The 18,244-nt window shown below is 39.5% G+C and overlaps 1 protein-coding gene across 4 annotated transcripts in view; it reads left to right on the forward strand.

Annotated features, from left to right (window-relative positions):
- LOC149310622 (spermatogenesis-associated protein 17-like) overlaps positions 1 to 18,244 on the forward strand; it is a 230,652-nt gene that overhangs the window by 11,358 nt on the left and 201,050 nt on the right. For all 4 annotated transcript variants that reach the window (XM_089529324.1, XM_089529323.1, XM_089529326.1 and 1 more), the window contains 3 exons: positions 312 to 393; positions 2,839 to 2,889; positions 13,750 to 13,853. In XM_089529324.1, the coding sequence (XP_089385450.1) occupies positions 312 to 393; positions 2,839 to 2,889; positions 13,750 to 13,853 (237 nt within the window). The remainder of the gene's footprint in view (positions 1 to 311; positions 394 to 2,838; positions 2,890 to 13,749; positions 13,854 to 18,244) is intronic.

The raw sequence follows: 18,244 nt of genomic DNA on the forward strand, positions 1-18,244 counted from the left end.
ATAATAAAGTTTTCCTGGTTTATGCTTGTCAGAAGTTGGCATTAACATAAAAAGATTCCCTTTCTATTAACATGGTTAGAAATTCACATTGAAAAGTGCATACTACAGATGACACTTAACACTCGGCATTCAGGTAATACTACTTTCTTAGAGAAAGGAAGAAATATGATGCAATTTTCTCAAAAAGAATTAGAAATTGAATTTTGAAATTCAACAGCTGTTACAACTGCATAGTAATATTTGCTGTTTTAAGGAAAAAGGGGGATCTTCAATTATCTTAAAAATGTACTTATCAAAATATTGTTTTCTAGATATCTGAACCAAATGATGGTGTTCATCCAGAAATGGTGGCGGGGTTATCAAGGAAGAAAAAAATTCAGAAAAATGGCAGAGGTAAAAATTAAGTTTGTAATTTTAGATAATTCTTAACTAAACTTGTAGTCTAAGCTTTGCAAAACATGATACAAAGGTGAAATCTCTTTTATCAGACCAAGCTTTCAATCTTGCATGTTTTCAGTCAGGCATAAATGATCAGGATTAAAGGAAAATAAAACAAAATAGGTCTCACTAAGTTGTCAACTGGTGACAGCCTTGCTGGATCAATTGTCTTCAGGAAAAAAGAAAGATAAAAGAACTTCAGTCAAGGAAAACATGAGGGAAAGATCTTGGCTTCATTTAAACTTTTGTTTATATGTTTCAAATAGGAACACCCTGCAGTGAATCACAACCTTCTGTTAAATTTCCCTGTTGCATTGCATAGCTGTTTCTTGGCTAAAATCAAAAGCACTTCTGGTATTGTTTTACCTGAATATTTCTTGACATTTTGATCTCACAAAGCCTTTTGTGTGCTTTAAGATTCAGGACAGTATGAGACACAAATATTTGTTCATCATAAGCTGTTAAACTTTGAGTTACTGTTGCTGGATATTAGGAGCTGGCTGTATAGTAAAGTGGTGAATGCATGGTTTTGTTTCCTGGTCTAGTACTGTGTCAACCAACATTGTAGAAAAATTAACTAGCTTTCAGGCCTGATTAATAAAATAATGGAGATCATCTATTTATTTACTGTCATGGAACATAGGAAAGATGGTTGTTCTTTGTAATACACATATATGTAAAAGTTAGAGAAGTAATTCAGAGACAGGACAGAAACATGGTATGGAGTGTAGGTATTGGTATTGGCAGCAGAGGTGATTGATCTCCATGTTGCTTAAGCTTGTTGGGCTTTATCAAAGTTAACCCTATATTGTCCTGCCAGTTTTGTACAGCTATATAGAGTTAATCAAATAGACCAAACAAACTCACACCTCTGATCCACAATGTTCTATTCACTGCTCAGGAAATTTGAAATGTGCCCCAAAATAGAAAAAGGGTGAAGGTGGACATGGGCTATGTCATGGGAAGAGGTGGAGTAGATTCCCCATTTTAATGGCTCCTTTCACTCGCTGCATAGAAAGAAGATGTACTTGCTCACCAAGCTGGTATACTTTCTAGCTTTAAAACATTAACAGTCTTCCATTTTCTCAAGGTGCCCCATCTCTGTGATCACTTTTGCGGGGTAGGGGTTATATTATTAAGGGAATGATGTAATATTAGTGTGAGTATTTGCATGCCACCTTTAATTAAACAAAAGGAACTATGCCTCAGTGAGCATAAAGAAGAAAATGAATTTAAAATGAAGTAGCATTATTGTGTTCGTTTGTAAATAACATATTGCAGCCAACTGTTTCTTAATTGCCCAGACTGTTGATAAATAATCCAGTCCTGCTGCTCTCCACAGACAATTTGCTTTGGATCAGACTAGGCAATTCAAATAACACTAATTACAGTGAAACCCTTTTACAGTGAATTCTTATTTGCCAGGGGGTGTAGTGAGAGAACAGGGAACTACATACCAGGGGAAACTACTTTCTCTTCTGATTTGTAGTTTAAATGCTATCCCTCCCCCCTGAAATTTGGTTGATAGGCTAAATGAAACATATCTTCTGCCTTGAAAGAACTTATTTCACTTTTTTATGATGCGGTTGTGAATTATGTTCGTTTTGCATTTGTAATTAGAGGGCGGAACAGATGTGAAAGCTTAGTGTAAAGTGATGTATCCATTAAAATAACCTATCCTGCCAAGTGAGTATTTGCTGTAACAGGATATTTCAGCACTAAGAGCAGGATTCGTCTTTATTGGAAGGGAACCAGGAAATTTTTTCTATATCAGGGGATTCACTGTAACATGTTATTATTGTATTTATGATTTTATGATGTTAGAATGAATATTAAATGAAACAAAATTCCCAAGGATTACTCGGGAGGCAACTAAGTACATAACATTTAGTACAGATGGTTGGAAGGCACAATTTTGCTCCATCACTGCATCCATATCCTTGAACGATTTCGACTGAAGACAGCATTTCTTTGAATTTTTCATTAAACCAGACGTCTTGAAATATGAATTCCTTTTATGTTTCTGTGAGTTTTGGTTAAAAGAACCCCAGTGAATAAATCATACAATACTACGTGTCACCAGCACTTGTGAATATTTCTGCTTTGTTATTCTACTCTCAGTAGAGCACCATTGATTATCAAACTCAGCGGAGAGCATTTTATGATCATATATCTCCATTAGCTGCTAGTTTGACTACCATAGATTTTTCTGGTTAAGCCTGCATTATGTATTAGGAAGCCTATCTCTTCAATACAAAGTTTGATTTTATTCTTCTAAGCCTAGAACTCTTATTATGTATTATGTATAAAGATTCTTATCCTTTATATGTAAAAATAGGAGTACTTTCTTTGTGTAACTGAAATGTATGCCATCTCTTCCCCCTCCCTCTTGATTCACAGACAGCATATTTTATTATGAAGATGAATTTCTACAATGAAATGGCTGTCAGGGTAAATATTTCTTCACTTGTTAAACAAATGAAAAGTCAATTGTGCTCTGAATTTGCTTTTAATAAAATGAGCAACCGAGAATAATATAAACTTGATTGATATGCTGATGGTGAAGTGAGGAAATGGTACATAGTTACAAATTTAAAGTTATACTAAGTAATCCAAGTTGCATTTTTGAATATTGTAGTTTGATATAAGGTACTGATATGTAAATTCTTGCTCTGTCTAAATGTTGGGTCATGTCATCATAGCTATTGAAAATATTGTTTATTTATTACAGTATGCATATTTAGTTATATCCTGCTTTTATTCTCTGAGGAAAATCAAGAAGGAATAGACACAGTTTGCTACTGGTCTTCCATCCAGGTGGTGATTGGACCCATGCTTATTTAGTTCCAGCAAATTTCCTGATCACGAACACAAACTAGATATTAAATTTAAATTGTAATTTGATCCTACTTGAGTGGGACATGTACAAAACAAGTTTTCAAACATGTTTCACTAGGTGGATGTGAAACTGCTCATAGAGATGGTAATACAGTGGAACCTTGTTATCCTCTGGGGTTTGCTTCCATGGATCCCCCATAGATAACAAAATCTGTGGATGCGCATGTCCCATCAAATATAATGGCAGAGCAAGATGTTGTCCCTTATATAAAATGGAAAATCAAGGTTTGCTATTCGGAATACTTTTAAAAAATATTTTCAAGCCGTGGATGCTTGAATCCGTGAATAAAAAATCTATGGATAAGGAGGGCCGACTGTACATGTATGATTTCCAACACTTTACAGTCCTTTTCAGCAGCCTGAATTTAGTCTTGAGCATGTAAATCATGCTGATTATTACGGGACTACTTATTATCTGATATTGGAAGACAGACAGAACATAAATTAAATGAATAAAAATAAATAAATATTCAAAATGTGGGAGTAAAAATAGATGGTTCAGTGCAGCCCACCCAAAATGATTGTGGTGGCATAGCGATTTCAGTGCTGGACTAAGACTTTGGGAGACTACAGGTTCAACACACTCAGCCATGTAAACCTACTATTAACTTTGGGCAAGTCATATCCTCTTAGCCTAAGAGGAATGCAAGGGCAAACCAACTCTGAATAAATCTTGCCCAAAAGTCCTTATGATGGAGTTACAATAAGTTAGAGTTGTAACAACAATAGCTGGTTATCTGAGAACAGCTCTGTATGTACAATGGAACTTTGGTATCCATTGGGGTTTGATTCCAGAATTCCCTGTGGATACCAAAATCCATGGATGCTCCAGTCTCATAATATACACTGGCATAATAAAATTGTGTTCCTTATATAAAATGGCAAAATCAAGGTTTGCCTTTTTGAATGTACTCATTTTAAAATAGTTTCAAGGTGTGAATGGTTGATTCCATGAATAAGGAATCTGTGGATGCAGAGGGCAACTGTACTGTCTTTACTGCTATATGAAATATTGTAAGAGATGTTGCATGCAAAACTCTGCATTGCTGTTCACGTCCACAGTTCAGTTGGAACCTCTATCTGTCTGACTGCATTTTTATCCCACCATTACTTCAAAGGTAGTACACTTTTTTTTTTACTCCCTGCCAGCTACAACTTTACCACTACAGCAGTCTTTTTGGTAGGTTAGATTAAGTATTCCTTGTACAGATGACTGGGATGTTTATGTGTGCCAGACTCAAATCCATTGTCTAAGTGAAGTCTAAACATTTTTAAATGGTGTGGAATTATTTAAAATATTAAATAAGTTATAGTAACTAATCCAAACGTCTCCAGTGAGTTTCATGACTCATTGTTTTGTTTGCTTCTAAGTCTCCCAAATCCTACCCTGATACCCCAGACACATGTCTTTGCCAACACTGAAGAATGGGGGGGCGAGACATGGCTTGCTATCTCATGTATATGTCCTATTAGCTGTACAGTGAAAATTCAGAGAAAAAGCAACTGCTAAGAAGGTGAACTAGAATGCACCAGACAAAGAGATGGGGAAACTGGCCGTTCTAAACTGATAAAAGACATAGAGGAAATGGAGACAGGCCATTGTCAAATTAGCTATAGGTTTCCACTTTCTCACCCTTTCAGTACATAATTTTCTTATGGCCCCATACAGACAGGCCAAAATAAAGCTGCTTCACATCACTTTAGAGATCTGTTGTTTAAATTATGCATGCGTCCTATGAGTCCAGAAGTTGTGCCAAAGCCATGCTCCAGTCCTTAGGACAGGATTGTGGCTTTGGCGCAGCTTCTGGACTCTTAGGACGGATGCATCATATAAACAACATGACTCCAAAATGACTTGAAGCAGCTTTATTTTGGCCTGTCTGTATGGGCCCTTATGATTACTTAATTTAATAAATCTGCTTTATTTCAATATGCAGAGAGTATAATTGCACTTATTCAGTGGAGAACTGCCATCATTGCCATGATCCCTGAATTTTTATGTTGGCACGTGTGTCCTGAGACTGAGAGCATGTGACTTTCCCAGTGTCATCCAGTAGATTTCGTGGCCAAGCAGGGAACTGAACCTTGGTCTCCAGAGTTGCAGTCCAACACTCAAACCACTGCACCACACTATATTTAGTAAAAGCCCAGTAGAATCAGTAATCTCACACTAGCAGAGAACTGGATAATCACTCAAAATTAATCTTGTGTAGTAGTAGGAAGTAAGGCCTATGTGTAAATTTGGCCTACCAAAGTTTTTATTTAGTCTGTGTAGTGACCTCATGCTGCCACCTTGCTGAATCTTATCTATAGATTGATTGCTTTGGATGAAAATGTGTTGCGGAGAATTTTCTTTTAGCGGGACTGATATGGCTCACAAGCTGTAGCTCCCTGCCACACTGCTGACCACAAATACAGTATGCCTTCAGCTTTGAAAAACAGTTTTCAAATTAGGTTAAGGAAAAACAAGTTACCAGTACCAGGTTAGTGTAATGTACTCTGTATTATAATATGTTCTTTAAAGCTGTCTCTTAATTATATCTGACCTGTTACTGTCAAACTCTTACCTCTGAAACATGTAAAAATAACAAAGAAATCAATTATCATAATGCATAATTTTCACAAATCTGATGTACTTTTAGAATAGTGAGTTTTAATACATTAGTTGTAATATTTAAGGATTGCTATGAATTTTCAACAAAGTAAACCCCCCCCCTTTTTTTTTAAACCCTTTCTATGAGCAGATGGCTTTTGATAGATCAAGGTTTTGCCATTTGTTTTAGTGCTTAAAATAAACATTATTTATAAGACCACTTACATTTTGATGTTACTTAATGAGGAATATGCATCATTGATTTGACTAGCTTAAGAGGTCATTTAGAACTTGCCCGTTAACAAGCTGTAATCTGCTGAGCACACAATGACTTTGTTTAAAATTATCTGTTTTGTACTGATCAATGACAATAATTGTTTGGTCCCAATCACCATTGAAACTTGCTAATTACTTTGAAGGGCATACACACTTGTCTTTTCTGGCAGTGTTTTAATATTCACCTTGAAATTAAAATGTATATTAATGCAAGTATTATTTTTCTAACAAATTCAGAAAAGCCAAGTCTTCATGCACACACGCTGTATCAAGAACATCAGAAAAACTCTTTAGACATATAAAGCAACTGAAAAGATTACCTTCAGCTCAGGCTATAGAGATCTGATACAGGGTCTATAAAACTGCGAGTGTGCTGGAAAAGATACTAGTGAAAATATATGTACCACTTGGGACATCCTTTCCCATCTCTTTTGGCTTAGAGACACGTTAGTCTGTGAATCCTGTAATTCTAATAATAGGTGGCTATGCAGTTATGTTGTTCATGCTCTAGTATGTCAGAAAGTGTCAGAGTGTGGAAAACTGAGACAAGACAATAGTTGTGCTGGAAAATATCTGATGAAATTGGCCCATAAAGATTGCTAATGAGGAGGGGATTATATAAACAAATCTCCCCAAAAAATACGTTTCCTAACTCCATTTTTGGCATGTACAATTTGATTTGCCAAGCTAAATGTTGTCCATGAATGGCAACCCACTAGGGGTTCTGTTAACCCCCTCACTTTACTGCCCACCTAGGACCAGAATACAAAAGGCCTGCCAAGTAGTCCTGAACTAGTGGCCTGCATAATCCTGCAAATACAGATAGATTTTACAGTATAATGAAGACTGTGTTTTTATTGTGTATCATTTTAATAAACTGTTTATTTATTGACCGCTTTTCCCAAGATCAAAGCGGTGTACAACATGTAAGATAAATACATTACAAGCAATGACATATTTTAAAATTTGGGAAATATTAAAATAGCTTACAGTCTAAAATCAAATATTTACAACATACAAATCGGCAATTATTAAGATTCCAGTATATATACAACATAGACAATTGTGGGGAAAAACTTATTACAAGGAGTTAGGAGGGTACGCTTGAAGGAAGAGGTAGGTTTTTAGTGCCTTTTTAAAGGCTTCCACCGTTCCATTAAGGTGGATCTCATCTGGTAAAGCATTCCAGAGAGAAGGCGCTACAGCTGTAAAAGCCCTTTGCTGGGTAGTCGCCAATCTCACCTTAGGATGATCGAGTAATAATTTACCTGTTGTCCTGAGTGTGTGGGGAGGATTATGCAGAGAGAGGCATTCCCTCAGGTAACCTGGGCCCAAGCCATTTAGGGCTTTAAAGGTAATAACCAACACTTTGTACTGGGACCGGAAACGAATTGGCAGCCAGTGAAGAGATTTTAAAATGGGTGTTATGTGGTCAGATCTAGCCGTCCCCGTGAGCAATCTGGCTGCAGCATTTTGAATCAATTGAAGTTTCTGAACCTGATACAAAGGTAGCCCCATGTAGAGCGCGTTGCAGAAATCCAAACGAGAGGTTACCAGTGCATGTACTACATTTTCAAGGTCCTTTCGGTCCAGACAGGGACATAGTTGGCGTATCAGCCGAAGCTGGTACCAAGCACTCCTGGCCATCGCATCTACTTGAGATGATAACTGCAGAGATGGATCCAGGAGTACTCCCAAACTACGAACTGTGTCCTTTAGGGGAAGTTTAACCCCATCTAGGACAGGATGACAAATTTCCCTGCCCGGACTTGGGGAACCTATCATGAGTACCTCTGTTTTTTCTGGATTCAGTCTGAGTCTGTTTTTTCTCATCCAGCCCATTACTGCCCCCAGGCAGGCGTCCAGAGGAGAGATGCCATCCTTAGTCACTGTATCAGTTGGAGACATGGAGAGATAGATTTGGGTGTCATCAGCGTACTGATAACACTGCGCCCCATGGCTCCGGATGATCTCTCCCAGCGGCTTCATGTAAATGTTGAATAGCATGGGGGACAGAATGGCGCCCTGAGGGACGCCCGATGTAAGCTCTCTTTTACGAGAGCAACTGTCCCCCAGCCTCACCATCTGGAACCTTCCCGAGAGATAGGACCGGAACCACTGGAGCGCAGTGCCCCCGATACCCAGTTCTCTCAGGTGTTCCAGAAGGATACCATGGTCGATGGTATCGAAGGCCACTGAGATGTCTAGGAGCACCAACAGAGTTATATCTCCCCTGTCGGTGGCCAGACGGAGGTCATCGACTAAGGTGACCATGGCAGTCTCAACTCTGTAACCCGTCCTGAAGCCAGTTTGAAATGGGTCAAGATAATCAGTTTCATCCAAGACCGCCTGGAGCTGAGAGGCGACTGCCCTCTCAATCACCTTGCCCAAGAATGGTAATAGGGAGACCGGTCTATAGTTAGTCATAGATAGGGGATCAAGGGAAGGTTTCTTCAATAGAGATTTCGCAATAGCCTGTTTCAAAGATGATGGAACCGTACCTTCCCGAAGATATGTATTTATTATCAGATGGAGGGCAGAATTTATAACATCTCCTCCCTGCACGGTCAACCAAGAAGGACAAGGGTCAAGGGGGCAAGTCGTCTTTTTCACGCATCCAAGGAGCTTGTCCACGTCCTCAGTACTTACAGACTCAAATTGATCCAGAATAACCTTGTTACCAGAGGCACTGGATACCTCTACTAAAGGTTCTGCTCGAAAACTGGCATCAAGATCAGCCCTTATCTGAGAGACTTTGTCAGCAAAGAAGTTGTTAAAAGTGTCACAGCAGGTAATAGTTGGTTCAAGTAAAGGGTTCTGGGTGGCTGGGGTTTGAGTTAATTCCCTGACCACCTTGAACAGCTCTGCCAGACAAGACTCTGCTGACGCAATCCGTGCAGCACAGAACGCATTCCTAGCATCACCGATTGCCACTCCATAGGAACGCAACATGTTCTCATGGAGTGTTCTGTCAGATCATTTCTGATGTTTCCGCCAGTAGCGCTCTAGTCGTTGCACAGCCCGCTTCATCTGGCGAAGATCTTCTGTATACCAGGGTCTTTTCTTTGGAGCGGGCCGGCAAGGATGCTCGGGAGCGATACTGTCTATAGCCCCGGTGAGATTCCTATCCCAATTGTCAACCAGGGTTTTTACAGCGTCGCCACCGTTCCCAAACATAAAATCCTCTAGGGCGTCTTGGAACCTTTTGGGTTCCATCAGCCTTCAAGGGCAGACCATTGTAATGGGTCCTCCACCCCCGAGGGGTTTATGGATAGTGGCTTTCAGTCCACTCTTGATTAGGAAATGGTCCGTCCATGACAGGGGGAAATAGCATTTATTTCCACCCACGGACAATCTCGGACCGTACTAAAGACTACATCGAGAGTATTACCAGCACAGTGAGTAGGCCCTGAAACCAATTGGGACAGGCCCATGGCTGTCATGGATTCCATGAACAGCCGAGCCGCACCTTGTTTCATCATTTTCACTATTGTTGTCGTTCATGTAAAGCGTTGTACAAAACAGAAGAGTTTTACCACCTTGATGTTTTTCTGTTGCTTTACCTCCTTGATATTTTTCTGGTACAGTGCAGAAAAACATAGAATACCTGCTCTATTTGGAAGAGCAGAAGAATTAAACACCTAAAACTGCTGGCTACTTCATGGGCATTAATAAAGTAGACCTAAAAATACTTCAAAACGTCTGAAGCCCTTCTCTTAATCTTAACTAAAAGACTGAGAATTATTTGTTTACTCTGTGGTCAAAGCCAACTACCTACCAATCTTTGGCGAAAATAGGGTGAAGTTATTTTAAGGTCCAAAACACACTGCAAAAATAATCCAGTTTGAGACCGCTTTAACTGCCCTGGCTCGGTGCTTGGGAATTCTGGGAACTGCCATTTTGTGAGACATTTAGCCTTCTCTGTCAGAGAGCTCTAGTGCCATAAGAAACTACAATTTCCAGGATTCTCTAGTACTTAGCCAGGGTAGTTAAAGCAGTATCAAACTGGATTATTTCTGCAGTGTGTTTTGGACCAATATGTCTATGTGGTGATGGTGGTGCTGATGATGATGATGATGATGATGATGATGATGATGATATTGCATACATGGTGCTTTACAAGTAAAAGAACAACAAAAACTTGCAAAAACTAGCAAGCCTCTCAGAGGCATACAATATAAAAAACACACATAAGCATATTTAGAGGAAGAAAGGAGTAATACTAATATAGTAATACTAATGTAAAACTGCAATTGTAAAACAAATTAAGCAGACAGGACTAAAAAAATAGTTCAATATAATGGAAAGCAAACTGACATGACAAATGCATAAAACCAAAATATATAAGATTATAAAAGTTCTTTTAACTGATTTAAAAAAAAATGGGCAAGGAACAGTGCATGCATGTTCATTGTGACAATTTGAGGAGTATGTAGCAGCAAGTGAAAAGACAAAGCTGAGCCAGAGAAGAGGAAACCCTTGGTTGTCTTTGAATTTTTAGAATGCAGATTCTCAGTAGGCTGGTAAAAAGAAATGAAGGTTGAAAGGCAGGATGACCTAGGTCATGTAAGGCTTTTGCAGATAGTACACTTGTATTTTTGCAATTTAAATTCTCTTTTCTTATGGTACACATAACCATCAGGAATAATGACTCACCATTCACATGATTTCTTACCACCATTGATAAGCTTTTCATGGTGTTTTAAGAACCAACAATGTAAAATAATCTATCTGCTTGTGCTTTTTTAAAATTACATATATTTTCCCATAGCATCAATCATCACTAGTATTTTTGCCCTTGTGATGTGTGGCTTCATCTCCATTTTCTTCCTTCCCCTCATTTATCCTAGCCATATGTCAACCACATTTTTTGGACTGTTTCTTCACTTTATGTAGTGTTTGACAGTTGCCCTGTTTCTGATCTTTCTTATCCCACTCTTCAAACTTTCTTGCCTTTTTAACTAGGTAGGAGTTACATACATACAGTTATGGGATCAACTGCTGTTGACTATCACATATCTGATGATTCTTCAATCTTCTGTCATGATGTCAAGACATTCCATGTCAAGCAAATATTTTTCTGTAATTTGTTCATGGAATAATTGTGAAGTTTTCACCCAACTGCTAGGACCAACAAATGTGGGGACTCTCCAGTTATATTCCACTGATGCCTACACCAATTGTGATGTTTTCACACCACTGGGACCACCAATGTGGGGTTTCCACCTATATCGTGCCACTGTATACACCAAATGTGGGGTTTTGTACTCAGAGAATTACACCAATGCCACCAACTGTGAGGATTCCTAGCAGGGAATCCCACTGTTGTCAAATGTGGGGGTCTTTACTATTAACCCACCCAATTTGACGCCCTCTGTGGCGTTCTCTGCAAAATAGAGATGGTAATTCATTATTTGAAAAAAAATCCATTAATTTTTCTTCCAGCGCTGTTAGGAGGTGTGGAATTCTTTTTCCCATGATGACTGGAACACCTAGTATTAAAGCTGTTTATTAAAAAGTGGATAACTTTTCCAGGCTCTCGCATACTGGGTACTGGTTTTCTGCAACTTTCCTTCCCTCCTCACCCCCCTCCCAACACAAGTTTGTGCAGAAATCATCAGTTGTGAAAGGACTTTACAGCTGAGGGTTGAGGGGGAGGAGGAAAGTTGTCCATAGTTTACAGCTTTCATTTGAAAGCTGTAAGTTCTAGCCAGGATTTCTGTGAAAGATTCAAGGAGGGGAGGAGTTGTGGAGGCAGAGAGGTTGTGGATGTTAGGCAGCTTATGATCTAGTTTCTGGTTTTCGTGCAATTCTCTTCCTTCAAAGCCCCAATCCTGACAAGAGGCTGTGAAAATATGTTTCAGCTGTCAAAATAATTGAGGGGAGGAGAGGAAAGAGAAACATCTTTTCACATCCTCTAGTCAGGATTGGGGCTTGAGGAGAGTTGGAAAAACAGAAACTGAATTGCCAGCTGCCAGTCATCCACAACTTTCACCCTCTGTAGCTTTCCTCTGCAACTATCTCCCCTTTCTCCAATCTTTTACCGAAATCCTGCTTAGAGGCTGCAGCTCTCAAAGAAGAGTTGTCAGCTTTCCAGCAACTTGACTCCTCCCCACAAGCAGGTTTGACAGCAGTAACATCTTTTCACAGCTGTTGATTTCTGTACAACTTTGGTGCTGGATGGGGGGAGGAAGAAGAGAAGGAAAGCTGGGGGCGGGATGATACCCAGTACGTAGCAGCTGGAAAAACTGAGCAGCTTTGGATTGGGAAGGCAGGAAAAAAGTCCTGGCAAAGCTTCAAGAATTTTGTGAGATTATTTCTTGCTATACCAATTTCTGAAGGGATTGGAAACTGTAGATCAAGAAACTGGCAAATTCCCATCCTTTTCCTACTGCAAACATTTAGTGTGAGGGCTTTCCCTTATCTCCACCTCTGCCCCATATAAGAACCTCCTCCCTTGTGTGACTCCCAATGAGTCAGTTTAAATGCCCTCAGGGTTAGTATGAGCATTTATACTATTAACCCCAGTAGGGACACTGGCCTCCCATCTTCAATGCTGTCACCGCACACACCTTGTCTAACCAGGCTCTCAGAATGATAGTGATTCCGGAGGACAAAAGTGTATAAAAACAAAAACAAAGCTTTATTTACTCAAGTTAAGCATAACATTGCAGCTTATTTATATACAACATTTAAAACACGATACTCTCTTCCCTCAAGCTAAATCAGACACTTATTGGTCACTCATCTCAAATAATTTCTCTCACTCCAGTCTGAGTCTAACTCAAATCCTTCTCAATCTCTTCTCTAGCCCCTTTCCTTTAAACACCCCAGGCAAAACCTAAAACTTCTTTCTTTCAAATTCTTGTCATTTACCAACTGCTTCATGAAAATCTGCTCAAACATTCCACCAATCAGCAATCACTTCAACACTCAGCTTTCATAGAATCTTAGAGTTGGAAGAGACCACAAGGGCCATCCAGTCCAACCCTCTGCCATGCAGGAACTCAGCATCAAAGCACCCCTGACAGATGGCCATCCAGCCTCTGCTTAAAGACCTCAAAAGAAAAGACTCCACCACACTGAGGGAGTGTGTTTCACTGTCGGACAGCTCTTACTGTTAGGAAGTTCCTCCTAAGGTTTAGGTGGAATCTCTTTTCCTTTAGTTTGAATCCATTGCTTCATGTCCTATCCTCTGGAGCAGCAGAAAACAAGCTTGCTCCATCCTCAATGTGACAATCCTTCAAATGTTTTAAAGCTACTGGAAATAGTGGATAGCCTATCTTTATTAGAAGAATGGATATCATTCTAAGAGAACAACATCTTTTAAAAAATATCTTATAAAAATAATTGTCAATTTATACTCACTTGGTATATCCATTTTGATTTCTTGATTGATAAAACTATTTCATAGGTATTAGTTACCTCACATCCATGTTATTGGACAAGCAGTATTCCTATTAAGAAAGCATTATCACTCCTGACTAGATGTTTCTGTTGCAGGAAAGACATTGAAGCAAATATATGTGCTTTTTCTTTCCCAGATTCAAAAAAGATGGCGAGGCTATTACATCCGAAAATATATCCATAATTATTATGCACTGAAGAAGTACCTGGAAGCTATTGCTTTGAATAATGAGATGGTCAGGTAAAGATAAAAGTACTCAGTGGTAGAATTTTAAATTTCTTTTTTATTTCTAAATAGTTTATAGAGCTAATTAAATTATTTCTTCATGGAAAGAATTGCTTCCATTATGCAATATATAAAGTAGGTCTTTTTACTTCTGCCTAAGCATGTGGTGCCAAATTATGATCTCGTTTCTACCAGTCTGTGTGTGATGCAATTGTGTTTCTACTAAATCTGCTGGACTGAATCCAGAACTGAAATACAGTCAACAATACAGAATTTATCTTATTGCATTTTCACAGAAGAAAATACTTGGGATTTTTTTTTTTTTTTAGTAAAATAGTAAAATAATGTTGTAGTACTGGAAGTTCACCTGCCATTGTAGTCTGTTTATTAATTCTGTTTCTCAGGGAAAGTACATTATCAGTCATGCACTGTGCTTATGTGTATTCACTTTAATCTATTGTGAGGCTCTAAACTGTATCCTTATATACAGCCCTCTTCTAGGAGAAAGTCAAAATAAAATAAAAGAAATAAGCAATGCATCAACAATAGTGGTTTTAGGCCCAAGATGAAATCTATTTTTGTAAACCTTCCCAATTGTTCAGATTTACCATCTATGGTCTAAGGTAGCCGGAATACTCTAGGAATGGCCCACAGTATACTGGCCCTGGAGTTACCCTAGTGTTCCTCCATTACCTGAGGCCCTCCATTGCAATGCTGAGGATAGAACAGGTTGTCCAACATCAGTCACAAGACTGGCTACTCCCAGAGCAAGTGAGTCATCACAACGGCAGCCGCATCAGGCAACATAGTGGGATGCATTTTAAACAACTGCCAGCATCACAACAGAGGGCTCTGGATCTTCCGGGTTCAGTAATGAACTGCAGATGGAAAGCCCACAGATAAGAGCCAACTGTAAATAAATTATGGAAATGAGGCAAGGCAAGTTTACTAGGTCAGGATAATTTTTTAGTACTTGTTTCAATAGTGCCTCACTGAAACAATTCATTAAGACAGATGAATTGCTTGGCCACCATTGGATGACATGTGCTAAAGCAACCTACCTTGAGTTTTCTAGTCCAAGATTTTTCAAGTCCCCATCTATTCTTGCAATATTTAGCCAATGAATTCAAATCCATTTGTAAAATCCATTCTTTTTAATCCTTGGGCTTAAATCCCTGGGAGGACCTCTGAAAATAAACTTTGGCAGGATACAGACCGCCCCAAAAGGGCGGTCTATCCGCGCCTTGTTTTGCTGCACGAGGGAGCCGTAGCGGACAAACTACATAGCTCCCTCACACAGCAAAAAGAACCCGCAAAAAGCAGATTCTTTCTGCAGCACCATTGTGCACCGATGGCGCACTTGCGGTGTCACAAAGACGCCAGGATGTGCAGACGCTAGGCATCCATCACATCAAAATGGCGGCGCCCATGTGTACAGGGCCCCGCCATTTTGACGCCCTCGTCACGAGCTAGGGGTGAAGCATGTACGGGCGGTGCATCCTCGGCCAACCCCTAACATGTGATGAGGGCGCACTTTAGGTCCGTCTAGATCAGGCCTTTGTTACATATTGTTTTCCTATCATACTCCTTAGAGGATGCCCTCTCTTTCCTTTTAAGAGATACTTGGAGATACTTTAGCCTTTTGGACATAAAATCTGTGGCAGAAGAGCATGTTTTATGTTGAAATACTGTGTAATATCAGCAGGATGGATGACTGAATGTAGAAAAACTGTTTTATGTTGATTCACTCAACAATATCATCAAGATGCATGTTTTTGTTTTCATTATTAATACAAACAGTCAAAATGCACTTCCACATACTGATTCTCTAGCCCTTGTAATCTGCAAACTACATGGTGTTTAGATGGCCCTCTGTGTCATTGTATGTGTGTAAACACATATGTAAGATTAGGTTTTCACAATGAGACTTTGCTTTCTTACAAAGATAAATTGGGCTGATTAATTTAAAAGCTGACTGTGCACTTGCTGATTGTGTATACTTGTAACCTATAGTCCTATATACAAAAATTGCCTCAGGTTATGAACAAGAAAATGATTTTATGAAATTAAAAACTGGCTCAGTGATACAGATTGGCAGCATTAATAAAACATTATAAAGCTTATAATAGGAAAACTTACAATACAGTCAATTTCCCTCCTACTTTTAATGTTTCAGATATACGTTGACTTTAACTGTTACTTAATGTTTTGCAGCATTAAAGGTATCATGCAATCAACTCAGAAAATGAGCTAATTCCAGGAATAGATTGAGCTCATTAGAATGTGTTATCTACAACTTCTCTGCTATGGCTCATGGCTTTAAACTTGAAATAGGTTTCATGAGGAGACCCTTCAGTTAAAACTATAAGTTATGAAACAAACATGGGATTCCCAACTATGGGGGGGATACAGATGGGTGGCTCCATGCCGCCTGTCTTTACCCCTCATTGGCGCCACACCAACTGCACGCCATGGCACCAACGTGCTCCCTAAAAAGAAGCTGCTCATGCGCTTTGATGACAACGCTTCTGGTGAGCACTATTTGGGTGCGTAGGCGCCCACGTGTCATCGTCGTGCGTCCTGTGTGGACGTGGACACAGCAAGATGGTGCACGGCTGCTGCTAGTACGGCTGGGTGCATATGGATGCTCAGCCCTACCGAGCCCTAAAATCAGCCCCAGCACAGCATTTTGCGCCAGTCTGTATTAGGCTTGAATTTTCTTTTTAATGCTAGTGTAAGAACCAGGAAGTTTGCAGTGGAGAACTGAGAAGAAGATGCTTATCTGTTCTTTCATTTGACTGTTCTCCTCTGCAAATCCTGCCCAACATTTTCTTTTCCTCTCTCAGGATAATCTCTGAAGTTTAAATGCTGTATATACTCATGTATAAGTCTAGAAATTTAGGTTAAAAAATTGACCCAAAAAACCTGAGTCAACTTATCCACGGGTCAATGTAAGTACTGTACTTTAACTCATATGTATGTATGTATGTATGTATCCATCCATCCATCCATCCCCTGGTGACAGGCAAGAGTTTAATCTGCCCTGGAAGCACTCATCCCTTTCTACGAAGGGTGATAGAGTCTCCTTCCTTGGAGGTCTTTAAACAGAGGCTGGATGGCCATCTGTCAGGGATGCTTTGATTTGGATTTCCTGCATGGCAGGGGGTTGGACTGGATGGCCCTAGTGGTCTCTTCCAACTCTATGATTCTATGATTCTACTGTCTCATCCATCCAGCCTTTAGTATGAGTACCAATAGTTATGTCTGCTGTAATTTTTTTAATTCTTTGGCATTGTTTTCCTTTGCTTCATCCATATCTTTCATTACATGCCCTTTAGTTTTACCCTCGACTTATCCACGGGTCATACTAAAATCCATAATTTTGGCCCCAATACCTGCCCTTGACTTATACATGAGGTCGACTTATAGTTGAATATATATGGTAAGCACAGTTGAGGGAGAAACAATTGTAAAGGCATTTAAAGTGCCTTTGTGGTGCCACTGTGGTGTAGTGGTTTGAGTGTTGGACTGTGACTCTGGAGACTAGGGTTTGATTCCCCACTCAGCCATGGGGACCCACTGGGTAAGTCACACACTCTCAGCCACAGAAAACCCCATGATAGGTTTTGTATCAATGTTACCATAAGTCAGAAACAACTTGAAGGAGCACAACAACAATCAAGTAATAAAGTAAGGGTTAAGTACTCTCCCCCACCAGCTTATTCTGCACTATGATTCTTGTATTCAAAATTACTTGGAAAATGTGTTTGGGAGTCCACACTTACCAGTTCTACTCTTTATTTCTGTTCCTAAAGGAAGCAGTCTGTACAGAGACAAATCCATGTTCATTCCAAAGTCTAGGATATATTGTGAAGCTGTAATCCTTATGAATAAATTGTTCTACATTTTAACAGGATCTTGAGTTTAACTCCAACTTGATTCTCAAATGAGTAATTAGTTTTTTTAAAAAAATCTACTCTGCCAAACCTTTAATAAAGCCTCCCATCAGGTGAATGAGCCTGTGCCATCTGGGAACTACCATACATACCCAACTATAAGTCGACCTCATGTATAAGACAAGGTCATGTTTTGGGGCCAAAATTATGGATTTTGCCATGACCTATGGATAGGTCAAGGATAAAACTTGGAGGCTACTACAGTATGTGTGTGTGGCAAGAGAGACTCTCATTGAGGTTTTTTGCATCATTGTTTCAGCTTTCATTTCAGACACGGGGGCGGGAGAGGACACTTAAACAAACATCAGTATCAGTTAATCACTCAGGACTCTTTCTGCTTGGTGCAAGAGAGAAATGAACTGCTCTGCTGAATGCATGGGGAAATTTGAAAGAGCTGCTATCACATTACCATAGTGACCTATAAATAAGTCAACCTGGGATTTTGGGGTC

The sequence above is a fragment of the Sceloporus occidentalis genome, unplaced genomic scaffold, assembly GCF_023333645.1.
Source record: "Sceloporus occidentalis isolate IW3139 unplaced genomic scaffold, rSceOcc1.0.p SCAF_6, whole genome shotgun sequence".
Taxonomy (NCBI): Eukaryota; Metazoa; Chordata; class Lepidosauria; order Squamata; family Phrynosomatidae; genus Sceloporus; species Sceloporus occidentalis.